Consider the following 27,253-nt stretch of genomic DNA (forward strand, 5'->3'; position numbering starts at 1 on the left):
TCATGATCAGACACCCCATTCTTAACAGGAAAAGCTTTTATTTGATTAAATTTGTAAAAACATTATCTGTCAGACTCGCTCAGAAAATATAAATTGAAATCCCCACAAATAATTTGCTTCCCTCTGTCGGACACATAGAACAACAAAGAATAAAAGTTTTTCAGAGTTAGCTGAACATTTTCCAGTGGACCTATGCACAGCTAAAATTATAAAAGCGACATTGTGCTTCTATATGTTGCTCTACACACAACTTTTTATTTTCTAAATTTTTCACACTACGATAATTTTTTCACACTATGATAAATTTTAATATATATGGCAACTCCTCCTCCTCTCCATAGTCTCTCTACTTATATGTGCTGAAAGCTTATATCCACTTAAATTTACCTTCCACATACCTGTAACTTTATCAAGTTGAGACAGGCATAGTGCATCTATACCACTCTGTTTTTAAATGAACAAGAAGCTCATGTACTTTGTTTTTTAATCTCCTGATATACTGATGCGGTATACTAACATTATTTATCACTGTACTTTTATGAGAATATTGTGATATTTTAACATCTCTAATTCATGCCTGCTTTGAGCTTCTCATTAACCTTAATTTCATTCAATGTTGAATCATTGGACACTGATCTTAATGTAGAGGATAGAGGTACTCCCATGAGTTTGTGCCCGCCTCCCCCCCCCCCCCCCCCCCCCAATTTCAAGATAAGATTTTGCTATTGTCCCAGCCAATTTACACTTCCTTTTCATGTTGAGATGCAGGCCATGCCTTGTGAAGTCCCACCTACCAATAGCATCAACAGGAACCAAACATATGCCTCACAAAATAGCTGCCCAAAGCAGCTGATCTAGCTCCATATTGCTCATCCTGACAGAGGTGTTCAACTGGGGCTGCTCGTACAACATGAAAACAGGAACCAAGCCAACATTTGTATGGTTAATTGCAGATGCTATTTTTACTAGATCACACACAATATTGTAGCCCTGATCCCTATCAGTACTATTTCCTTCTCCACCAACTGTTAAAACATGATCCTGCTGTGTAAAACCGATGCACAATGATCCTACCGACTCATCTCTTGGCACTCCCCCTATCACTTGGCATGCAAATAATAGCTAGGGTGCAAACTTCAAAATTCTTGGGTGCAGGGTGCACACTTCAAAATTCTGGGGTGTTCATATTGATCGAGAATTTCAACTGGAAAAAGCACATTTTAGAACTCCTAAAACAACTAAGTTCAGCCACATTCGCACTTGGAATTATTGCAAATCTTGAGGTGAGACGAATTGGTAACTTGCCATACTTTGCATATTTTCATTCAAAAATGTCGTATTGAATAATGTTGTGTGGCTAACTCATCTTTTAAGAAAGGAAGCCTTCATTGCTCATAAACCTGCTGTAAGATTAATATGTTGTGATCACCCATGATCATCTTGTAGGCATATGTTTAAGGAGTTGGTCATTCTGACTACTGCTTCACAGTATATTTGTTCTCTCATGAAGTTTGTTGTAAATAATCCAGTACAGTTCAAAAGGAGCAACAATGTACATAATTACAATACCATAAGGAAAAATGACATAAATTACTCGGCATTAAGGGAGTCTTTAGCGCAAAATGGGGTGCATAGTGCTGCAACAAAACTTGTTGATTGCTTTCCCAGTGATGTAAAATGTCTGATCGCAAAGTAAAATTTGAAAACAAATTGAAAATGTTTCTCCTTGACAACTTCTGCTATTCCATAGAAGAAATTGTTACAGTAATCTGTAAAAGGTGGTGGGTAGGAATTACTTACTCACATCTGTATATTTAAAAAACTTCTAAATGCACATCATCTACAAATTAATTTGTGATGTGACTGTAAAATGATTCATTCTGTATAATTAGGATTTATTGTGCAGAATGATCCATGGAACATGAAACTAACAAACTCCTTTTGTAAGACTTGAGAGTCAAAAGAGAAATGGAGGTCCTGGTGCCTAAAGAGCAGTGTATCACAATCAAGGTGACAGTGGAAAAAATGAAGATCATTCATAAAGAAGTTTTCAACAGTTTGCTTGACATTTTGAAAAAATGATGGTCACCACCTGCTGCTCAGCTCGTCCTGCACATTACAAATTGACACATCTTGCTTCTTTGAAGTGTCAGATATTGCCTCTCACTCTACTTTCACCATTTTCTCCTGACAAAACACCCGGTGCATTCCTCCCCTTTCCTTAAATGAAGAAACTATTGAATGGCAGGCATTTACAGAATGACAGGTGATTTTCAAGGTGGAATGATTCTGTAACAGCCAAAGTACAGACCCTTCCAACAAAAGTGAATATGTAGAAGAGGAATAAGACATAACAAAGTTTCAGGATCTCAGCTCAATTTTTTTGACATGATAATGAAAAATTTGACTACCTCTTGTAGCAATTAAAAAAATGTTACTTATGAAAATTGAGCAATACAGGAACAACATTTCAAGGATGTTACTGGTAAGATGATTTAGTAATGGACAGTGATTCAGATTCCACATCTAGTTTCAGTATCAGTATGGTGCTCTAGTCTCCAACACTTGGGGTTTGTACTCTGGCCACAGCTGCATGTAAATATCGCGGCCCCACACTTGTCTGTTCTAGCTATTCTATGAAGCCCTCAATATGTGCCATTAATAGTAGAGTAATTGTCTCTATCAGTGTCAATGAAATTCACCAACAGCTGTGTATCTTAACATTTTATTTTATTTTATTTTGAAGGCTACCAGTTTCAGCATTTCACTATGCCACATTCAGGCCCAATATGCATCTCTCCAAATAAATGAAAATGTCATGTAGACCCATAAATCTCTGGATGTCATGTGTTAACACTAGTGCTTCATTCGAAGACCTGTTGTCAAGTCTTTGTATGAAGCCCTACTGTAACTGCTAAAAAAAAAACCGTGAAATATTGTAAACAAACTTTCTGCAATCACACAATAAACATGTGTACTAAATTCCCTTGTTATATATAATTTTTGAATGGTAAAACACATACCATTTTGTGGGTTCCACATGACTCTCATTAGTGAAATTCTGGGGAAGCGTCACCAAGAAAGGAAAAAAAATAATCAGGAAACCACAGACAAGATGAACTGGCAACTAAAAGGAAAGCAGTTTTCAAGGTCTTTTGATTTGTCTCGGAGAGGTAGTCACCCTGTGATAAGGTACATTGTGTGCAGCAAGAAAAATCGTAGGTACTGTTTCAACAATGTTGTGTCAGTGTGTGTGCATTTCCATGTTCTGAACTGTACCATACCCCAAATAATTGATGAAGTGTAACATATTTCTTAATTACGAAGTTTTTAATGAGTTAAGAGACAAAACTGCAATAATAATTTAGTGGTAGGTCAATATAACCAGGGCTCCTGTGGAGCACACTATGCCACTCATGGAAAGTATACTGTTGCAGCAGTGCACAAGTTTAAGTTAAAATTTGTACCCAATAATATTTTTTCTTTTCTTTTTCTCTGCCCACTGCTGCACCCTTCTCACTTTTCATACTGATAGTTTATAACATTGACTCTTTTCCATATTCACAAGTTGCCACAGGCTGAAACTTCTTGTGCCACATACTAGGCATCTCACAGGCAGTCACATGTCGGGCAGGGTCAAATAGTTAACATAACCAAACCTAATCATCTCAATTTGGTATGTATGTTTGATAGGTGACTGCACCTGTTATACCATAAGAAACATCCAGTTCCCAGTCTGGCACACTTATCACAAGCTGTGTGGCAATGGATTGCCTCCCAGCTGATGTATCAGGCTCCCTTTTCGTGGACGATTTCACCATCTACTGCAGCGCGCAGCATACATGTTTCCTGGAGCGCTGTCTTCAGCGTTGTCTTGACCGTCTTTACTCCTGGAGTGTCCGCCAATGGCTTCCGTTTTTCTGCCGAGAAGACGGTCTGTATTAACTTCTGGCGCTACAAATAGTTTCTCCCACCGTCCTTGCTCTCCCATTCGTGGAGACAACAAAATTTTTAGGTCTTACATTTGACAGGAAACTTAGCTGGTCTCCACATGTCATATTTGGCTGCCTGTTGTACCCGTTCCCTAAATGTCCTCTGTGTTCTCAGCGGTACGTCGTGGGGAGCGGATCGAACTGTCCTACTTTGCCTATATCGGTCGATCGTCCTCTCAAAGCTGGATTATGGGAGCTTTGTATACTCCTCTGCACGGCTGTCCATCTTAAGCCGCCTCAACTCTGTACAACTCTATACTAGTCCCGTCGAGAGTCTTCATGCTGAAGCCGGTGAATTGCCAGTAACCTACCGGCGTGATATACTGCTTTGTCGGTATGCCTGTCGGCTATTATCAATGCCCGACCACCCGTCTTATCGTTCCTTTTTTGACGACTCCCTCGACCGTCAGTATGGGTTGTATGTATCTGCCCCGCTACCCCCTGGAGTCCGCTTTCGTCGCCTCCTTCAGCAACTTGATTTTCCACTCCCTGCAACCTTTAGAGTGGGCGAGAGCCAAGCGCCACCTTGGCTCCAGGTTCAGGTTCGCGTTCACCTTGACCTCAGATCGCTCCAAAAGGAGGTTACCCCAGCTTCGGTATACCGCTCGTGGTTTGTCGAACTTCGTTCGAAGTTCATCAATACGATCTTCATTTATACAGATGGCTCTAAGACCAATGACGGCGTCGGGTGTTCTTATATTGTCGGGGGCACACAGTTTCAAATACCGGCTTCGTGGCTATTGTTTGGTCTTCACAGCTGAGCTATTTGTCCTCTATCAGGCTGTTCTTTACATCTGCTGTCACTGACATTCTGCTTATGTCATCTGCTCTAATTCCCTGAGCGCCATCCAGAGCCTGAGTGATCTGTGTCCGGTTCACCCTTTCGTGCACTGGATCCAACGCTCTCCTCAGCAGCTGGTGGACGACGGTTCTCCAGTTACCTTTATGTGGGTTCCTGGCCATGTCAGTATCCCTGGGAACGAAGCTGCAGATGCTGCGGCCAAGGCTGCGGTCCTCCAGCCTCGGACAGCTTCTTGTTGTGTGCCTTCATCTGATTTTAGCAGGGTCATTTCTCAGCTCATCTTATCGCTGTAGCATGCCGATTGGTCTATACGTACTGAAAACAAGCTTCCGGCCTTGAAACCTCTCCCCACTGCTTGGACGACCTCTTCACGCCCTCCTCGGCGGGAGGAGGTTGTTTTGGCCGGTTAAGGATTGGACACTGCCAGTTCAGCCATCGCCATCTGCTGACAGCTGCACCGGCGCCGTTCTGCCCATGTAGGCAATTGCTGACAGTACGCCACATTTTAACGTCCTGTCCGAATTTTAACACACTGCGCATTGATCTTGGCCTGCCATGTACTCTGGATGAAATTTTAGCAGATGACCCAGGAGCAGCTGCTCGCGTTCTTCATTTTATCCACTTGACAAACCTGTCTAAGGACATTTGATTATGCTGTTTTCTTTTAATTCCTTGCCTGTTAATGTGCCTTTTATAGTGTTGTCCTTTTTAGTTGCTGTTTTAACATTGTGCCTCGCAGTGCATTCATAATTTAGTCTGGGTGCTAATGACCACTGTAGTTGTGTGCCAAATGACCTCACTCATTGTTGTTTACATATGTGACAGTAAATTGTATGCCCTTCTAGGATGAGGCTGGTGCAGCTGCTATCCTATCAGTAGAACTAGATGATCATCTTGGAGGGTCTCCTGTTCAACACCGTGAAGTGCAGGATCATGAATCTCAGCTTTTCTTGTCCTACTTCAGAGCTGGTAAGTGAATCATAAATACACAGAAAAAATTTAACACAGGGTTAGTTAACTGGTTCATTAGTCATTATTACAGTTTTGATTCATTGTTAGTCTCGTTTAAGTAGCCGTTTGCTGAATTTGTGAAATGTAAATTTGTATTTTAATGAGCCCTGATGTTGACATGACATTATAAAGTCTGCAAAATGAAAAAAAATTCACATTAATTTGTGATCACAGCTCATATGTTCCTGACTATCTAATGACTTTTCATATAGAAGAGAAAAGACCAATGTTTCAGTTGAGTGCTTTCTACTAAAACCACAATGTGATTTCATTAATATTTTAGATTTACATAGGAGATCAGAAAAAAACAGTGGTTTCACTTTATCAATTTTTAACAATATTGAAAAGTTCAGATTTACAAACCAAGTCAGTCACTCAGAGATTATGTGCACATACACTTACAAGATGTGGTATGTTACCTGTTCCTAATAAGATTTATGAATTTAATAATGTGATTCCTTGTTGTATTTCCTGTATATTTGTTGGTGTGAGAAATATTTACCAGCTGAATTCTGTACGTCAGGTGTGGGGTTTTCATGGGTTATATTGTAATCAATAAGATTTTTTGCGGTATTTACAAAACAACAGTTCAACACAGTAAATGATGATTTGTGATGATTAATTTGTTACTTCCTGTGTCTGTTTTTACATCATGCCAAACAGCTTCGATTTTGTTAGCTCTTTTTTTTGTTATATATGTAATTTTCCAGTATTTTGGCATTTTTACCACCTTCCTGAGTATTGTTTTATAGTTCTTAAAGCATCTATTGAATTCAGGTGTTGCGAGACTTAGCTTAGTAATTCTGTATGGGGATCATTTCTGTGCACAAGATTTTCTAATGTGTGGAGTGATCCGTTTGCTTGTGGGAGTGGGTTTTGATGTAGTTTCAAGAAGAAATGCTTCATCAAAGTGATATATAACTGTATTGAAACAAAAAAGATCGTCAGTTACTTTTGGTTGCTGTGTTTGTGAGATGTCAGTTCTTGCATCTTCCACCAGAGGTGCTGGGTTTTGGTTTATTCTGTGTGTGCAGTGTGATGTTCCATGGGTGTTAGATAGAACAATAGTTTCTCGGCATTGATTCAGTTTTGTCAAACTCTTCTCTAGTGCTGATTACCAAGTGTGCAATTGTAGTTGTTTGGACGGTCAACACCTAGTTGTGCCAACATGAGTACCCTGACATGATCTCAGAGTACACCTTCAGTCCACAAAACCAGAAGAAACAGATGAAAGATTGGCTCACAGATAAGGTCAATGCTCTTGACTGAATGGATTGGTCCCAAATTGCTGATTGGTCCCTCATGTCAGGTGTTCAGGTGGTGTGAACAGTCACCTAAGGGGGGTGTGCCCCCTTGTGAAGGTGCCCCCCAGTTGGAAGGAGCACTCATAGGGATTTTCTTGCAATGAGTCAATGATCTTCACATTCAATACCTATGAAACGGAAATGTAATGAGGGTAATGATTCAAAGGCCCTTCCCAGTGCTCCATTGTTCCTTGTGGTCCCATGTACTGAAGACAGTCAATCCTTCACCATGGTAAACCCATTTATTATTCAGAAAGGTGTTGATGCAGTTCCCGGCCCTGTGAAATGCTGCTATGGTTTATGGAATGGTGCTTCGCTTTTGGAGACTACTTCTGATTCTCAAGCACAACAACTGCTTGCTGCCTCGCTTCTCTACGGCTACCCTGTTGGTGTCGAGGCCATTAGAACTGTGTATTCTTCCCGTGGTGTAATTTACACCAGGCTGCTCGACAGTCTAACTGAGGGCAAAATCCAATCTTAATCTCTTATCAGGGTGTCATTGCCGTATATCGTGTAATGAAAAAGGTAGATACTTCTGTAGTGCCCACACAAGCTCTTTTTCTCACCTTTGATAGTGTGGTGCTTCTGTCCAAGATCAAAGCAGGCTATGAAATTATCACAGTCCAGCTGTACATTCCAAACCAAATGCACTGTTACCAGTGTCATTATTTCAACCACACTAGAACATCTTGCCAACATCCAGCCAAATGTGCAACCTGTTGTAGGGATGTGCATGAGGGAGATTGTCCACCTCGTTCCCGCTGTATCAACTGCCGCCGACTCTCTGGATTGTCCCCTGTGTCTTGATGAGCAGGCTGTCCAAGAAATACGGGTAAAGGGAAAATTGCCTTACCCAATCGATTATAAGTTACTGGCTACTTGCAAACCATGCATTCTCCCATCTGGCACCTATAGTTTCATTCTTGTTACCCTTGCTCTATGAAGGATATGGCCACATAGACATGCGACCTCCAGTCTCCAATCCAGCTCTTGAGTTTGTGAAATCGCCCAGTGTCAAGGTAGCATTGCCATCGCCCCACCCAGCTGTGCAACAAGCCATCAAACTCTTGCCTCAAGGGACAAAGCCACCAGCTACACAACTAGTAGGCTGGAAAGGACAGAAGAAGTACCCCCGTGAAGACTTCTTCCGTCCCTTCAGTCAAACAACTCCCGAGTCTTCCTCTAACCAGAAAGGCTTGAAGAAGTCCATGAAAGGCAAACAGTCTTCTCCTTTGCCAACTTGAAGAGCCTGCTTGATGGCGTCGCCACGTGATACCTTAGCCCGGCCGGCCTCCATGTCACCAGTGCCACAACAAACTGTTTTTTATGTGTTGGACTCCACAGATTGACTGCACAAGCAAGCCGATGCTTCTCTGGACCCCCATGGAGCAAGATCCTCCTGCTTCTGTGCTCTGTAGTAGTGACTCCTCACAGGCTGTCACTCGACAGCCGCCGAGGTGAGACCTCTACATCTGTTCCTCATCATGGCTCTCCTCCGATGGAACATTCATGGCCTTCAGTCCCACAAAGAGGATTTATGGCTGCTTTTAGCATCACAGGGTCCCCTTGTACTCCGCCGTCAGGAAACGAAGTTGTGCCCTCACAACCACTTAGAGCTTTCACATTTCTTACTGTTTTGTTTTGACTCCCCCTCCCCAAGGTCGGCATTCCATCTCATGGGGATGTCATGCTGTTCATATGGGATGACATTTGTAGTCAACCCATCTCCCTGACTACCCATCTTCAAGCTGTTGCAGTTCACCTTCCCCCCTCTCCCCACAACTTTTTCCTTCTGTACCATTTATGTCCGTCTGTCATTTGATGTCACCAGGGCAGACTTCCTTCAGCTTATTAGGCAGCTGCCTCCCCCATTTTTGCTACTTGGTGACTTTAATGTGCATCATCCCCTTTGGGGTTTTCCCAGAACCTGTCAGATAGGTGCCCTCTTGGCTGATCTTTTTAACCAAACTAACCTCTCCTGCCTTAACACTGGAGCACCTACTTTCCTTCACATTCCTTGCACATCTATTCCCATTTGGACCTGTCCTTCTGCCCTGCCCACCTTGCCAATTGTCTTCCCTGGTCCGTTCTTTCTGACACCTTCTCGAGCAACCATTTCCCGTGTGCTATCCGTTTGCAGTCTCCTACCCCTCCATGTACATGTCCAAATGGCAGCTTTGCAAGGGTGACTGGCAGCTTTACTCTTCCCTGGTGACCTCAGAAGAAAAAGATTTCCCCAGTTGTGATGACGAAGTTGAATATCTCACAAATGTTATCCTTACTACTGTAGAACGTTCCATTCCTCGCATTTCCTTTTTACCATGTCGTGTCCCAGTGCCTTGGTGGCCTGAGACATGCCACGGTACAGTTCACACATGGAGACGTGCTCTCCGTGTTTTTTAACGATCATCCTATGATGGCAAACTGTATTCATTATAAACAGGTGCACTTAAAGTGTTGCTGCATTCTTCGGGATAGCAAAAGATCTAGCTGGATTTCCTTCACTAGTTCTTTTTAACAGTTTCACCCCTTCCTGTGTCATGTAGGCCAACCTCTGATGGCTCTCTGGGACCAAGATCCATTCCCCAATTTCTGGCCTGACAGTAGGAGACAATGTCATTGTGGACCCTATTGCTATCTCCAACATCTTGGGCCACCATTTTGTGGACATTTCAAGCTCTTCCCACTATCACCCTGCCTTCCTCCATCGGAAATGAGCAGAGGAGGCTTGAGCAATACCATTCTCTTCTCAGAATTGCGAGTGCTACAATGCTGCCTTCATTATGAGGAAGCTAGATTGTGCTCTCAGTTCATCTCGATCCTCCACCCCAGGGCCAGACGCCATCCACATCCAGATGTTGCAGCACCTTTTTCTTGTGGACACCTTTTTCTGCTTAACATGTACAACCACATCTGGGCAGAGGGCACATTTTCTGGATGCTGGCATGCTGTCATAGCTATACCTAAGCCTGGTAAGGACAAGAACCTTCCTTCTAGCTACTGCCCCATCTCTCTTACCAGCTGCATTTGCAAGGTGATGGAACGTGGGATTCATACCTGGCTGGTATGGTGGCTAGAGCCTTGCAATTCACTGACGAATGCACAGTGTGGATTTTGAGTGTGGTTTTCTGCAGTTGACCATCTCGTTACTTTGTCCCCCCATGTCATGAATGGTTTTCTGTGGAAATCCCAGACTGTGGCCATGTTTTTCGATTTGGAAAAGGCCTACGACACCTGCTGGTATCCTCCGTGCTCTTTACATGTGGGACTTCCGTAGCCGCCTGCCCCGTTTCCTTCAGGCATTTTTAAAAGACCGGGTTTTCAAGGTGTATGTGTGTGTGTGTTCTGCCTTGTCAGACACCTATATCCAGGAAAACAGTGTGCCTCAGGGTTTCATCCTGAGTGTTGTCCTCTTTGCTATCACCATTAACCCTATAATGGCCTGTCTCCTGCCAGGCATCTCCAGTTCCCTTTTTGTTGATTATTTTGGCACCTATTGCAGTTCTCCATGGACCTGTCTCACTGAGCATTGTCTTCAGAAATGTCTTGATCATCTTTACTCCTAGAGCATTAACAATGGCTTTAGCTTTTCCACTGACAAAACTGTCTGTATGAATTTCTGGCAATGCAGTTGGTTTCTCCCACCATCTTTACATCTTGGGGGCCTGTTGCCCTTTCATTCGTTGACACTTCTAAATTCCTGGGGCTCATGCTCACACTCTTGGTCCTCCCACGTGTTTTACCTGGCAGGCCGCTGTACATGGTTCCTCAGTGTCCTACAAGTCTTCAATGGTACTTCCTGGGGTGCTGGCTGAACCACCCTCCTCTGTTTGTACCAGTCCCTTGTCCATTCGAAACTTGACTATGGGTGTTCTGTTTATGCATCTGCACATCCATCCCTCTTAATGCCGTCTCAACACTAAGTACCATTGTGGCATCTATTCGGCCATGGGTTTCTTTTACACTAGCCCGGTAGAGAGTCTGTATGCTGAAGCTGCTGAAATCCCAATGTCCTACTGCTGTGACTTGCTCCTCAGCAGGTATGCATTCCGTTTGTCTGCCATGCATGGCCACACATCCTATGCCTCCTTCTTCGATGATTCCTTTGATCGCCAGTATGCAGCATGCCCCTTTTTTCTGTTACCTCCTGGAGTCCACTTTCGGCAGTTGCTATGGCGGCTTAACTTCACACTAACTGCAACTTTCCCAGTGGGTGTGTACCCTTCACCACCTTGGCTTTGTGAAGTGGCCCCTGTTAACCTTGGCCTTAAATTGCTTCCTAAGAACACTACTCCAGCCTTGGTCTATCACCTTCAGTTTCACAACCTTCCCATGGAACTTTGTGATAGTACCTTTGTATATTCTGATGGCTCTCGTACTGATCGTGGGGTTGGGTGTCTCTTTAGTAATTGGCACCCATGTCTTTCGATATCAGCTTCCGGCACACTGCTCCATATTTACAGCTGAGCTCTTTGCCCTGTATCGGGCCACGGAGTACATCCGGCGACACAGCGTTTTCTGTGTCCTCTGCTCAGACTCTGTGCCCTTCAAAGTCTATGTGCGCTGTACACTGCCCATCCCTTAGTGCAACACATCCAGGAAAACTGTCACTTGCTCACTCTTGGTGGAGCCAGTGTGATGTTTGTGTGGGTTCCTGGTCATGTCACTCTCCCAGGAAATGAGGCTGCTGACACTGCTGCCAAGGCTTCAGTCCTCGTACGTCAGCCCGCGAGTTCCTATATTCCCTCCGATGATCTCTGTGTTGTCCTCTTGTCAGGAGGTGGTGTCCCTTTGGCATTGCTAATGGTCCTCCCTTCATGGGAATAAGCTCCAGCGGCTTGGACGAACACCTCTTCACCTTCCCACCGGGAGGAGATCATTTTAACTAAGCTGCATTTTGGGCACTGTCTTTTTAGCTATTGTCATTTGATAAGTGGTGCTACCCCACCACTTCGTACACATTGCACTCAAGTTTTAACTGTCTGCACTTCCTGACAGAATGCTCATTTTTTTAACCATTTACATTCCCACGTGGGTTTGCCATCTGAGTTATCGGCCGTTTTAGCAAATGACGCCAAAGCTGTCAACTGTGTTTTACTTTTTATCCATCTAAGCAATATGGCGAAGTCCATTTAATTTTTAGTTTTGGACCTCAGTTTCTGTATGTTTTTTTTCCCCTCCATGTGCCTGTTTTTAGCTGTTTTCTAGTATGTCCATTGGGTTTATGTATAGTCGTTTTTTAACTTCTCTCCGTCTTTGTGTTTATAGTTTTGACTTAGGTGCATATGACTCCAGTTTTTTTTTTCTCCCTATTATAAGAAATTGCATAATTGTTCCTCTATAAACTCATTAGCCCTGAGTGGCACAGAGCATCTGCTTTCTGTTTGCAATCACAGGAAGTTTGTAGATCAGTGATGGAAGTGTACTTCACCTTGTGCATACCCAAATGCCAGCAGCAGTCAGACATAGGTGCATCAGATGGCCAATTAGTCTCAGCATTTATTTATCAGTGATTGGAAGGAAGGATGAAAATTTATTTTTGACACTTGTTCAGACTTGTGTACATATCCACATACCTTAGTGTAAAATTGCCAGTCACAGACTTCATTCTGCCTCTCCAAAGCAAACAATTCATTCATAGTGACTTACAGCACTCATCGTATTGAGTTGGGACTCGGGACTGCCCTGTGCCTTCCCTTGGAATTCATCATTGCTGACGTCTTGGAACCCATAATCAGAGCAGACTTCCTAGTGGATTATCACCTGCTGTCAAATGTGGTGAATGCAAGACTTGACCTCAGCATCACAAGTCTTACCACTGCCAGATTCTGACACAGTGTAGAAAATACAAAACAGCTAACTCATCCAGGAGCAGGTTGCAAATACACCAAGCTACTTGAACAGTTTGCAACTATAACAGGATCTCCTGGTGCTCAGACACAGGTGTGTTACAATACCATTAATTACATTAAAACAGCTGATAGCCCACCAGTTTTGTGCACACTTGTGCAATCGGCTCCCAACCATTGGGTTATCGCAAAGGCAGGATTCAACTCTATGCACAAATAAAGTAACTTCACCCTTCTAGCAGTTTGTGGTCATCACCTAGTATCCAAGAAATACGCTACGTGGTACTCGTATAGTGATTATTGTGCACTTATGAAAGGACAGTGCCAGATAGATATCCAGTACCCATTTTAAGAGATTACAACTATGCTCTGCATGGTGCAACCATGTTCAGTGTGCTAGATTGCACAAATTCGTTCAGGCAGTCTCCCATGGCAGATGGTCATTCTGAAAAGTCATTCTAATGCCATTTGGCTTGTTTTGTGTCTTCATGACAGTTGATCTATCCAATGCTGCAATTTATTAGCCAAGGTTTATTGACTCAGTGATGCAATGATTATCATTGTGTTTTGCCTACCTAGATGACATCTTTGTCTTTGCATAGCAGCACCAGCAACACATCGTGGAAATCTGTAAATGGCTAGAGCAAAATGGTGTGGTGTTGAATACTGTCAAGTGTGTATTTGGCCAACAGCAGATTACCTTCTTGGGCCATCTGATTCCATCAGCAGAGTCACTACAGCTTCCAGAAATTTGAAGTCATCATGAAGATTTCACAGCCTGAAATTATCAGGGAACCAAGTCATTTCCTAGGATTGCTAAATTTTTACTAGCAGCATCATCCTTGTGTGACTGGATCACAGGAACCACTGACTGCAGCACTTTCCAGACGTAAAACTAAGGGAAAACCTCTGATCCAGTGGGTAGATGCAATGAGCCATGTCTTTGAATGAACAAAGAAAAGCATATCAGATGCTGCACTCCTAGCACACCCCACATTGGAAGCACCTCTTGCTTTGTTGGAGCATTATAACAGCTAGGTGATGATGCTGGACCACCACTTGCCTTCTTATCACACGAGCTCTCACCTTTGCAGCAGACATGAAGCTCTTACAGTAGTGAACTTCTTAGTGTTTGTGAATGGATAAAGTACTTTTGCCCCCAGTTGAGAACCAGAGTTTACAATATTTACTGATCAAAAGCTGCTTCTATAAGCTTTTAAGCAGAATAACAATAAACGATCACCACATCAGTAGATTAATTTGATTTCATTGCTCAATTCAGCACTGACATCAGTCACTTCAGGCACTGGCAGTGTGGTAGTAGACTGTCTTGCATTAGCAGTGTAACAAATGCTATTGATTTTACACAACTTGCAGCCACGTGAATCTGACCAGAAACTCCAGAATCTACTGAAAGATCATCGTCTGCACTATAGTTAAACTGGTAGACATTCCTGGCATAGATATGAAGCTGTGCTGTGACACTTGAAGTGGAAGACCTCGTACTTTCCTGCCATCTGTATTCTGCAGATGTGCTCATTATAGGCATCGTGACTTGTGCTGCCGTGGTGTTTGATCAAAAACTCACCTGGTTTTAAAATGTTTGTATGGCTTGCCATGCAAAAGGATTGTCAAGAATAGACTCGCACGTGCGTTCAATGTCGGTGCAGCAAGGTATCAAGTCATGTGCTCACACTAGTGGGATATTTTGAAGATATGACAACAAGATTTGCACATGTGCACATAGACGTAGCAGGTCCGCTACCTTCACCAAATGGTAAGCACTACTTGTCAACAGCAATCATTCGGTTCACTCATTGGCCAGAAGCAATAACAGTCAACATCATTTTGGCAGAAACCTTAGCCTTCACCTCTGCATCAAATTTGATTTTGTGCTATGGTTGTCTGCTGCATGTCATCCCAGACTGTGGCTGGCAATTCATATCAGAGACATTTACTCAACTTTTCAAACACTGTGGTGTGATTCATCGTAGGACAAGAAACTAACATTTGGTAAGCAAATGGCATGACTGAATGTTGGTACTGTTCTTTGAAAGCTGCACTTCTGTGTCAGGGCAGGAGTTAGATGACAGCCTCATCCTTGGTCCAGCTTGGTTTTTACAATGCACATAAATCACACTTCTATGCTTTGTCAGAAGAGGTCATGTATGACAATGCACATGTGCACATAGACGTAGCAGGTCCGCTACCTTCACCAAATGGTAAGCACTACTTGTCAACAGCAATCATTCGGTTCACTCATTGGCCAGAAGCAATAACAGTCAACATCATTTTGGCAGAAACCTTAGCCTTCACCTCTGCATCAAATTTGATTTTGTGCTATGGTTGTCTGCTGCATGTCATCCCAGACTGTGGCTGGCAATTCATATCAGAGACATTTACTCAACTTTTCAAACACTGTGGTGTGATTCATCGTAGGACAAGAAACTAACATTTGGTAAGCAAATGGCATGACTGAATGTTGGTACTGTTCTTTGAAAGCTGCACTTCTGTGTCAGGGCAGGAGTTAGATGACAGCCTCATCCTTGGTCCAGCTTGGTTTTTACAATGCACATAAATCACACTTCTATGCTTTGTCAGAAGAGGTCATGTATGACAATGCACTAAGGCTCCCTGGTGAATTCATTGACTCAAGTTCCAAGCAGCTTCCTGACTATGACCAAACACTTTGCCACCTGAAGGAACGTATTGCTCGCATTCATCCTCATCAAGCATCTAGAGATGGCATGAGACCAACCTATGTTCATCATGATTCACAAATGTGTATTTATCATGCTACGCACCAGTACAACTGCCTTATATCAGCCTGCATTGTGTTATCAAAAGAGGAGCATGAATTCTGGATGTTCTAGTGAATGGCAAAACTACCACAGTCTTGCTCAAACAGTCCACAGGTGTACTGCTGGTCCATAGTGTCCAACAGGCACAATATTTTGATGATCAGACGTGTCACCATCGTCAGGTGTGCTGACAAACTGAGCTCCTGAGGGCGGGTGGCCATCTTAAATCCCCTCTCCTCGTGAGGCGTTCTCTCCGCGGTCCGCATCCGTGCATTAGTGGTCGCCGAGACGCTGGCATCGGTGTCTGTGGTTGTGTCGGTGTAATTGCCTCGTCCACCCCAGTTGCCCATTCGTTTCCTTTGCTGAGTGTCTTTTTAATTAGACTCAGTGCTGGTTCCCATGCCCTGCTGAGGTTGTAGCCGCACTCTTGGTTGATGAGTCTGTCCCTGGTATGAATTTAGATGGCCTCTCTATCAATGCTGTCCCAGTATTTAGATGTCTGTGCCAAGACCCTGGTATGTTGGTAGTACACTTCGGGATTTTCGGACGAACAGTGCTCTGCGACTGCTGACTTGCTGGGGTACCCAAGTCGAGTGTGCCTCTGATGTTCTCGGCAACAATCTCCGATGGTGCGCACTGTCTGTCCAATATAAGTCTTCCCACATTGACATGAAATCTGGTATATGCTGGCCTTCCGCAAACCGAGATCATCTTTGACACTTCCCAGTAATGCTAGTGTTTTATTTGGTGGGGCAAAAGACAGTTCCTACTCGGTGTTTCCTCAATATGCATCCTATTTTCCCCGCTAGTGCGCCAATATACGGTATATAGGCAGTGGCTACCTTTTTCTCCACGACTTCCTCCATCTCTACAAACTGTACTGTAAGGGTGGGGTGGAGAGTGTGTCTGATCTGCCATTCAGAGCACCCGTTTTTGTGGAATACAGTTTTGAGGTGTCCAGCTCTTGGGGCAGACTCTCTGTGTCAGAGATGGTGCGCACCCTGTGCACCAGTGTTTTTAGCACCCCATTCCTCTGCGCAGGGTGGTGGCAGCTATTTGCATGCGAATACAGGTCGGTGTGCATTTTCTTCCTGTATACCCCATGGCCCAGGGTGCCATCAACTCTTCTTTCGTCCATGACATCCAGGAATGATAATCTTACTTCTGCTTTGGTGTCCATAGTGAATTTGATGTTCGGATGTATGGAGTTGAGGTCTGTAAGGAAGTCTAGGAGCTTGTCCCTTCCAGGGGGCCAGATCACGAATGTGTCATCCACATAACGTAGAAAAAAAGTAGGTTTCCATTTGGATAATGCCAAAGCTTCCTGCTTGAAGTACTCCATGTAGAAATTTGCAACCACAGGCGAGAGTGGGCTCCCCATTGCGTCTCTTTCTGTTTGTTCATAGTATACTCCAGTAAAGAGAAAATACATGCAGTCAGAACGTGCTTGAAAAGGTCGGTCATCTTCTTGTCAAATTTCTGTGCAATAAGCTCAACTGACTCTCAAAGAGGCACCCTGGTGAATAATGAAACGACATCAAAACTCATCAGGATATCAGTCTTTCAGCTTGAAGCTGTCGAGACTTTTTACGAAATCCACAAAATTACGAACGTGATGAGGGCATTTGCCCATATAAGGGCTTAGTAATTCTGCCAAGTATTTGGCCAGCAAATATGTAGGTGCCCTAATGTTGCTGACAATTGGGCATAATGGCACCCCTTCTTTGTGGACTTTAGGGAGTCCATAAAGTCTTGACAGTACAGGTTCAAATGGCTCTGAGCACTATGGGACTTAACATCTGTGGTCATCAGTCCCCTAGAACTTAAAACTACTTAAACCTAACTAACCTAAGGACATCACACACACCCATGCCCGAAGCAGGATTCGAACCTGCGACCGTAGCGGTCGCGCGGTTCCGGACTGAGCGCCTAGAACCACTAGACCACTGCCGCCAGCACAGTACAAGTCGTTGAGGTGTCAATTTCTTGGCGACACCCTCTGCTAAATCTGCATCCTTGAGAAGAGCTCTAGTCTCGTTCTCCACCTTCTTTGTGGGGTCAACGTTGATCTTCCGGTAAGATTCATCATTTAGCTGGCTCTGCATCCTCTCGATGTAGTCCTTATGGGAAAGGACAACCGTAGCATTGTTTTGTCAGCCGGTAAGACAACAATCTCAGGGCTCTGTCTCAGATCTCAAATGGCTGCCCGCTTCCTGCTGGTAATATTAGACTTGATCGATTTAGTTCTCGTCAGAGCACAGCAGGATTCCCGGTGTACTTCTTCAGCTGCTTCAGGTGGTAGTCATGCAGCACCGCTACTGCCGTGAACCTAGGTGTGGGAGCAAAATTAAGTCCCTTCTTCAGAACAGAAACTGCATCCCCAGTCAGTTCAATGTCCGTGAGACTGATGACCGACTTGTGTGGGGCCTCCAGCTATGGTTTGTCAGAGAAACTAGAGAATTTAGATGTCTGACGTCCTGAGGTCGTCTTATGTGCAGAATCGGTGGTCACCCAGGTAACACCATCAATCCAGTCCCAGCTCCCGGAATTAAAATAATTGGCTAGTTGTAGATGTAGTTTAAGTAATTCCTGGGAGTTGTACTCTAGACTGCATCTGGTAAAGTGTACCCTCTCATCAACCAAGGTGAGGCTAGCACGCTTCATAATTCTCTTAGCTCCTGCAGAATTGATGTGATTTCTGACCTCAGCAAAGTTTGGCACAACCTGATCAGCACAACATCTCTTCAGAAAAGCAAGAGCACTCAGCAAATGGCTCCTTTGGTGGCGCAGCTTGTCGAATTTCTTCATGCTGCGATACATCTCCTCCCCGTAGAGGTATGTGATGTGATTTTTCGGTTTCTCCCGGCATATTTCTTGCTCAAACAGTCCACGGGTGTACTGCTGGTCTGTAGTGTCAAATGGGCACAATATTTCGGCGATCAGACATGTCGCCATCCTCACGTGCACTGACGAACTTAACTCCTAAGGGTGGGTGGCCGTATTAAATCCCCTCCCCTCGTGAGGCGTTCTCTCGGCTGTCCGCGCCACCACAGACGCTGATGCCAGCATCTCAGTGACTGCTGACACGCAGGTGCGGACCGCGTAGAGAATGCTTCGTGAGGGAGGAGATTTAATATGGCCACCTGCCCTCAGGAGCTCAGTTCGTCAGTGCACCTGAAGATGGCAACATGTCTGATCGCTGAAATATTGTGCCTGTTGGACACTATGGACTGGTGGTACACCTGTGGACTGTTTGAGCAATAAATACACTGGGATAAACTGGACAATCATACCGCAGTCTTGACTGACAGAGTGAAACCAGCTTGTTGCAGAAAGTATCGCCAATACACGTATCGCAGAACCAGCCTCAACCTTATACATCGAAAGTAGTCACTACATAAATGTAGAACACACACTGGATTTTGAGTGCACTTCCCAGCAGGATTTTTAATGACACTGCTTCCCTCAAGTGGGCTGATGTAGTGAACAAAATAGTCAGCTAATGTTTCATAGGACAATAGCTCCTTGCCAGTGATACAGTTCTTGTCACACTCTTCTCTAGCACTACTAGTGTTAAGTGTTATCAAATACCTTGTGTTTATTGGTGAATAAATGTATGTTTGTTCATGGTACACTGGAGTTCCATTTCATACAACTGGACGAGTATCTCAAATGCACAATTGTAGTTATTCAGACGGCAGACACCTAGTTGCGCCAACAGTGTGTATGAGGGGAGTTCAAAAGAAAAGGAAATGACAGTGTGGATATAATTGAAGTACTTAATTGAAAGTAATCACTAGAGGCCTGAGCACAACTATCCCACTATTCCTTAAGCTGAAGGATTCTCTGTTCCCAGAATTCCTGTGGCTGTGAGAGGAGCCAATTCTCCACTGTGTCCTTCAGTTTATCATAAGAGTTGAAACACTTCCCTTTGAGACACTTCTTTAGTGGACCAAATATATGGAAGCCACAGGATGATATGTCCTCACTGTAGGGTGGATACTCAAGCTGCTCCCACTTGAACCTGGCCGTTACAGTTTGTGTGACCTTGGAGATGTGTGTATGAGTGTTATTGTGAAGCAGAATCACTCCCTTCATGAGCAGCTCAGGCTGTTTGCTCTTGATGTGCTTGGATAGTTTACAGTGTGTCTCACTGTACACATTACCATTTATGGTTCTTCTGTGCCCAAGAAATTCAGTATCAGACCTTTGACATTGAAACAGATGGTGAGCATCAAGTTGCCTGCTTAGGGTGCTGCTTTGAATTTTCTGGGGGGAGGTAATGACACATGCTTCCATTGCATGCATCTCTTACTGTGTTATCCTAAGGTGGTGTACACAAATTTCAACCAGTTTGGTTGTTACAATGTTTCATACCTTACCATTTGAACACTTCTTATATAAGGATATTGGATTTCCCAGATATATTTCTAGTGCTATAAATTTACACTCGTGTCTGTTTTTAGATTACTTCAAAATATCTCAGGTTCCTGCTCTGATATGTGATTTTCAGTTTGTAAGTCTTATTACTTCCTGCATGGAAAAATATTTTAGCCATCAAAGTCTCAAAATCTAGTCTTTACTATTTCTCCTTTTTAATTTTGATTCAAGTTTTTATGTGATCTAGTGTGGATTTTGTGTAACAAGTTTCTCATGTGGAGTAAAGTATTGCATTTGCTGAGTTATAAGAAACTAAGAGATTTCTTAACTCTGTTTTTTTTCTTTATTGGGTTTTCCATGGTCTACATTTAAATCGCCACAGATAAGGATTTTTACAGTTTCAGTTAATTTGTTTCCCATGTGTTGGAGAGCTTTATTATCTCCACCAGGAGGTGTGTGTTGGCATAAAACAATTGAGGAACATTTTAACAAAACTCAACACATATGTTCAGGATAAGGGTTCCAACTTACATCCAACCGTCCTAGTCTGAGTTTTCCATGCTTTCCCTAAATCACTTACGGCAAATGTTGGGATGGTTCCTTTGAAGGGCCATGGCCAATTTCCTTCCTCATTCCTCCCTAATCCAAACTTGTGCTCCATCTCTAATGACTTAATTGTTGACGGGACGTTAACACTAATCTCCTCTTCCTCCTCCTCCTCAACAAATTTCGTTCATAGAATTTTACAATAGAAGTATTTTTTAGTTGTGCTTAATATCACTGAATCAAAAAATTACAAAAATATAATACTGGTCATCCATATAAATAGGGATTGACAGGGGAATAGTTGAAGTTTGACTAATCCCCTTGACAAGGAAAAAGTTAGAAATTACAAATTTTTACAAAACTAGGCATACCCATGTTTTCATGCATGTTTCTTCATTAGCACTACAAATGCTTCCACATTTTTATTTGTATGTTTGTGAGTGAATTTTAAAATCTAGGAGCTCTTTTTATGCAGAAATTTGTGCTCTGCAACCGCACAAACTTTTCATTTGGAGTAGCCGTTTTCAAGTCACAGGTGTTGCAATGTGAGCATAACTCACTTTTATTCCAAACTAGTAAAACTTTTTCTTGAAGCAACAATCTACAGCTGTTAAGTAGTTGAAATAATGCATTGCAAACCACCAGCTGTACCAACATGACTTTATTGCTCTACTAGTTTGGGCTCATAAAACCACCATCACTGGAGGGAAAGCTGAACATTGGTGATTTACCTCTGTGTTGGCTCACACAGTATTTATTAAATATTACAGCAACTTACATCATATCATCATGATCACAAACTTGAAATATTTCAAATTGATAAAAATTGGTTATATTGTATGTCTTAGTAATGATACTAAAACAGTGTGTACAACAGCCATTAATCTTGTAGTTAAACAGTGGCTGAAAATGAGAGTTGAGCAGGACAATATGCATCGTCGTTCAACAAATGCTTTGCGAACAGTTGGTTTGTAGTGTAAGGTGTTGTGGGACTGCCTGATAATACGCACATGCAACAGTAAAGGCTATTAAATTTAACTTTCAAATTTAATGATCAAAGTTCCAACCATGCAGTATAAAAGAAGGATGAGTAGACTTTTGTGGAATGTTGAAAAATGGAGATGTCAGGCCTTGTCAGGTGCATTTTTACAACTTCAAATTTAAATTTTGTAATATTTTTTTTTCAGCCATTATGTGAAAATTGTATTAAAGTACCAGAATCTGTTGAAAAATGCATTTTGATACAAATTATTTGTTTGAGTTTTGTTAAAACAGATCTCAGTTCTTTTGAGTGATAGGAATTCTGTGACTGATATTTGGAAGTCCTGTTGTAGATGTTTGTAAACTATTGTTTTCTTCAGAGATGCAGTCACTGAAAAGCTGCTTTCTACAAGGGTAGGCTGGCAATTCATTGTTTGCTGTACCGGGACGATTGAGCTTCAGTCATATCCATAAACCCATGTTTCATCACCTGTTACAGTAGATTTCTGTAGCTCTGAATCATTGTTGACATCTAGGGTCTCAAGAGCAACTTGCATTTCCTGCTGCTTTTCTTTTCTGAATACAAGTTAGGAGCAAATTTTGCTGTCACACAGTTCATATCCAAAATATTTCATTGTATGAGTAAATTGATATGCCAGGATCATCAGCAACTTCCGATTCTGATTAAGCAGTCATTCATATTCATTTTTCACTTCCTTCATGATACTGACATGATGAGCTGTTCAGGTCACTCGTCTTCTTCTTCATGGCCTCCTTTGAAGTGTGTATAGCTCATGTAAACATCTGCTTTACAGCAGACTCACTAGGAATAATATTTAAAATCTGCATAACTTTGCTGCATTGAAATTCATTCTTTTAGGAAAATTTAAAGTATATTATCTGATCCATTTGTATACTAAATAAGCCATTGCTGATACGAAGTGCCTTTAACCCTTTTTAACAGCTGACAATAAATATCTGATATGGCCAAGACTGGACAGACAACTCAGATTGTTTACAAACACAATAACAACAAAAAGTGGACAAATCAGACTAACACAACACGCAAAATTGTGCAGTGCCCATTAATTTTAGAACACACCTTGTATTTGATCAAAGTCTGATTCACTTCCTCATTTGCCAACTCATCGCTTCATGTATTGTGGTATTTCGATATGTATTTCACCCCATTTAATGTAACATAGATTAACATTTCAGTTACTGAAACAAATACACAATTATTTGTTTATGTTGTGCAAAACATGGATGTGAAAGTTATTTTCAAACAAATGTAGAGTCCCTAAGGAACTAGGGCATGCTAAAACATTGTTTGGCTGAGCCCACACAATGGAAGCATAAATCTTTGCAAATAAAATATATCTTTTATGTTAGAGAAAAATTCAACTACTCTATCAGTTCACCAGATACTTTGAAGCTTGTTACTTCATTCACAAGTGAACTTGAACAGGCGAAGTTAGTTCTGGTTAAGGTTAGTTAGATGGTTTTATTTAGTTCTAATGTATTCCACTGATCATTTGAAGAATTCTGCCATTGAAATGATGGGTCAGTTTATAGGATATGTGTACATCATTAGTGTTCACATTAATGAACACAATCTTTTTTAGTCCTACTCATGCAACTACACTTAAGAACAAGGTTTTTTTTCTGGCTAACAAATTTTAAGTAAAAATTCATCAATGGAATAGGAGCACCTGTCCAAGAGAAACAATTTTAAAAACTAATTTGCTATCTGTCATAAATTTTATGTTGTTGGGCAAATGATCAAAAATTGTTGTTTCTGTATGTTGGACTCCTTTCTGAGCCACTGGCACCATTCAGTAATAGGCAATGTCATTTTTTCCCCTCTGGTGTTGTAAATATGGACATCACTGTTGCTCTTAACTGTGATGGATTATTTGATGAATTTCACTAGGTCTTATGGATCGATTGTATAAAAGCATTTAACCTTAAGTTAAGGCAGAAAGTGACCTCAGATCAAGCTTAACCTGGAAATCTGCATTGTATAAATGTTAACCCCAGATCATATTGCTGTGAAGTTGGATCATATTTGACTGGCATAAATATGATGTTCAAAATCAGGTTCATCTCTAATTGTCAGTTTATAGTGTAGTGGGATTAAGATTCGTGACTTCAGTTATTAGCAGATATCAATTGAAATAATAATAAAGTTATTAACATAAAAAAATGGTAAGTAAATATTTGTGTGCCAAACCACACTGCTGATGCTCAGAATACTTTTTTCAATCTGGAAGGTGAGGTTAAGGGAACTACCAGATACCATGTGTACATAATTATTAATCTTGTAACAGCTCTTGGGAGATGACTCATAGTTTGTGTGATTAGTTCGAAGGCATTTTATACACTCTTTGCAACAGAGTAAGAAACAAAAATTCGAAATATTTGCAGTGAACAGTTAAGCATGGGAATTTTGAAAGCAGCCAAACATCTCTTATATATGATCTCTTTTGGCTTGAGTAGCAGTAATTATGAAATTATTATTAAATTTTTAACTACCCAGCGTGTCCTTTAAACTGCTAGGACAGTTCCATGTGCGTTAATAAATACAGCATAAGCAAGTATTTGGAAATACATTAACCACATTATAATCTGTCCACAATCTTGATGAGAGGTTGTGTTGTTGGCAGCAGTGGAGAAATTCACATTTGGACTCTCATCAATTCTCGGATTTTATTTTATTCCCCCCACCCCCCACCCCCCACCCCCCACCCCCTCCACCCCCTTGCCCTCCCCCCCTTCATTTGTTTCACTTTTTCCACTTCACTGATTATAAAGATAATTATAACAATATTATCATGCCATGACATTTCATACCATACCACTGAAACCATACCATCCTCAATGTTTTCCGAGGATTGTGGACCAATGATAGGCAAAATTGTGTGTGCAACAACTCTATGGATGTGAATTACATTATTTCCTTTAGATTACTTTATAGGTATCAGAGTATTCAAATGTGTCCACCGAGGAAGACGGAGATGAAATCCAGCAACCTCCCCAGTCCATGAAAGGGTGAACCCTCACTTGGAGTTACATAACCAGACATTTAAGCAGAGGTTTTGTTTGGAGAAGAGTCCTGTAGAGCAGTTGGAACTAAAGGTTATAAACCATCTGATGAAATCAACTAAAAGAGACAACCCACTGGCTGCAATGTGCATGTTGCTCTTAACCTTCAGATTTTACACCACAAGGACCTTTGAAATAGTGGTTGGTGATCTGTTTAAAGTAGACATAGCAACAGCTTGCAGAGCTGTCGATCAAGTATTGGCCTGTGTTGCCTCATTGAAAAAGGAATTTATCAAAATTCCAATGGGTGAAAATGACTTTAGGGGCATCTAGCATGATTTTTTAAATCAAATAGTGTATTTTCCTGGCATTTTAGGTGGTATTCACTGCACTCATATCCTCATCAGATTGCCTGGTGGCAAGAATGCTGAGATGTTTAAAAATTGTCTCAGGTGGTTGAGTGATCTCAGACACTAAGCTGTGATGTTTAAATATCGTAGCTAGATGGCCAGGATCTGCCTATGACAGCAGTATTTTTGGAAATTCATGTGTACGTGCTTAGTTGGAAACAGGAGAAATTCCAGAAGCCATGCTTCTGGGAGCCAGTGCCTATCAGTGTTGCAGATATTTGTTGATGCCGGTACTTTGTGAAGAAATGGCAACTAAGTGAATCTATAATGTGCCCACAAGAAAAAAAGATCACCAGTTGAAAGAGTATTTGGAATAGTAAAGGCTACTTCCCTGTTTGAGTTTAGGACTCAGATAGAAAGTAAATTGTACAAAAGCTATAATAGCTGCAGCATTCATCTGCCAATGCATCAGACGAGCAGCCTGAAACTGATGACTATGTACACTGGTGTCCAATATTAAATCAACTAATGTAAATTTTGCAAGGTTGCATTTATTTTGCCACAAAACAGCGTAAGCAAGTGATAGTAAAGTAGAAACAGTATAAAGAATACAAACGTAAACTGCTGCAATATGTAGAATGGTAGAAAAGTGTTCTACATTTTTTTCAACTTGATGGATTTGCACACACATTCCAACAACTGGTTAATGTATTCAATATGGGCTGTGACCACCTGTGGCAGCAATAGAGGCCTGATGATGATGTGGCATGCTGCGAATGTCATCAGTCTCACGTTGAGGCAACAACGCTCATTGTTCGTGCAGAGCAGCTCGCAAGTCTTGGAGAGTGGTTGGTAGGTGCTGATGTTATGCAACCCGTCTGCCTAGTGCATCCCAGACATGCTCCATGGAATTAAAATTGAGTGTGAGCAGGCCATGCCATGTGTGCAGTACCTTCAGTTTCCAAGAAAACATCGATCACCTGTGTTCTATGAGGTTGAGCGTTATCGTCCATCAGTACAAAGTGTGGGCCGACAGCACCTTGCAACAACCACGCATAAGGTCCCAAGACTTCATTGAAGTACATAACAACTGTTAAACCTTGTCAATTCACCCATGTAATTTCATGAAGAGGTGCTCAAGTGGTCGTCGTCATCCCTGTCCACACCTTTAGGGAACCTCTTTGATATTGGTTGCTTTCCACAGTGTTTGTGTCCTGAAATCATGTTCCACATTCACTCCAGATGCAAATCCATCATGCATCACTCTCCAAACCAAATCGAGACTTATCTGTGAAAAGAACAGTGGCACACTATTCAACCAACCAGGTGGCATGTTGAAGACTCCACTCTAGATGTTCCCTTCTGTGAAGACACATCAGAGGTACATATACAGCAGGTTTATGACAATAAAGGCCACTCTGCCAAAGCGTTCTGTTTACTGTTTGCCTCAATACAACATGTCCAGTGGATGCTGTCAAGCCAGATGTCAGTTGTCTTACAGTACCAAGGTGGTACAGTCAAATAACGGTCATCTCTCCGATGTCATGCATGGTCGGCCCTGCCCTGGTCTTTGGGATACAGTCTTGGTCTCTACAAACTGTTGCCATATCCAAGAGACAATACAGTTCACATAAAGCCATCATGCCACATCAGTTGGTGACTGTTCTGCTTTATTTCTCACAGTGATTGTGAATGTGGGACTACCATCTTTGACAGGTGCCCTGATACCATCATTGGCATAGTTGTACATTGACCAGAATGCCATCTTTGCATGCAGAAGAGGATCATACTGACATATGTTGACAGTTTATATGATCATAGGACGGGGAAATGGAGGTTTGTTGCTTTAATTTTGGATGCCAGTGGGAGAAGAGTGTAAACAGAAATTCCAGTACCTGCAGAACATGAAGCCAACAGGGGGTCATAATGCAGTGAGGGCAGCATTTATTAACAGTCTGTTTACGTAAGAAGTTAAAAAATTGGTATAAATGTACAGAATGTCAGTTTGAAAACTAGATTTACTTTTCATTTTCTTTTCTTTCTTTTAGTTGTAGTTACTTCTGTCTCCTGGTTACTGAATTCCATATCAGAACAAGGATACCACACAGAATATTATGAACTACCTTTCATGCAGTAAATTCATCCCAAAACATTAATCAGAGAGTATTAAAATGTATATGAAACACTGCATA

General features: G+C 42.1%; 1 protein-coding gene across 3 annotated transcripts in view; it reads left to right on the top strand.

The window, feature by feature from the left end:
* Positions 1–27,253, top strand: part of LOC124555341 (gelsolin, cytoplasmic) — a 292,177-nt gene that overhangs the window by 209,965 nt on the left and 54,959 nt on the right. For all 3 annotated transcript variants that reach the window (XM_047129222.1, XM_047129220.1, XM_047129221.1), the window contains exon 4: positions 5,640–5,763. In XM_047129222.1, coding sequence (XP_046985178.1) covers positions 5,640–5,763 — 124 coding nt within the window. The remainder of the gene's footprint in view (positions 1–5,639; positions 5,764–27,253) is intronic.

This window comes from Schistocerca americana, chromosome X (assembly GCF_021461395.2).
Source record: "Schistocerca americana isolate TAMUIC-IGC-003095 chromosome X, iqSchAmer2.1, whole genome shotgun sequence".
NCBI lineage: Eukaryota > Metazoa > Arthropoda > Insecta > Orthoptera > Acrididae > Schistocerca > Schistocerca americana.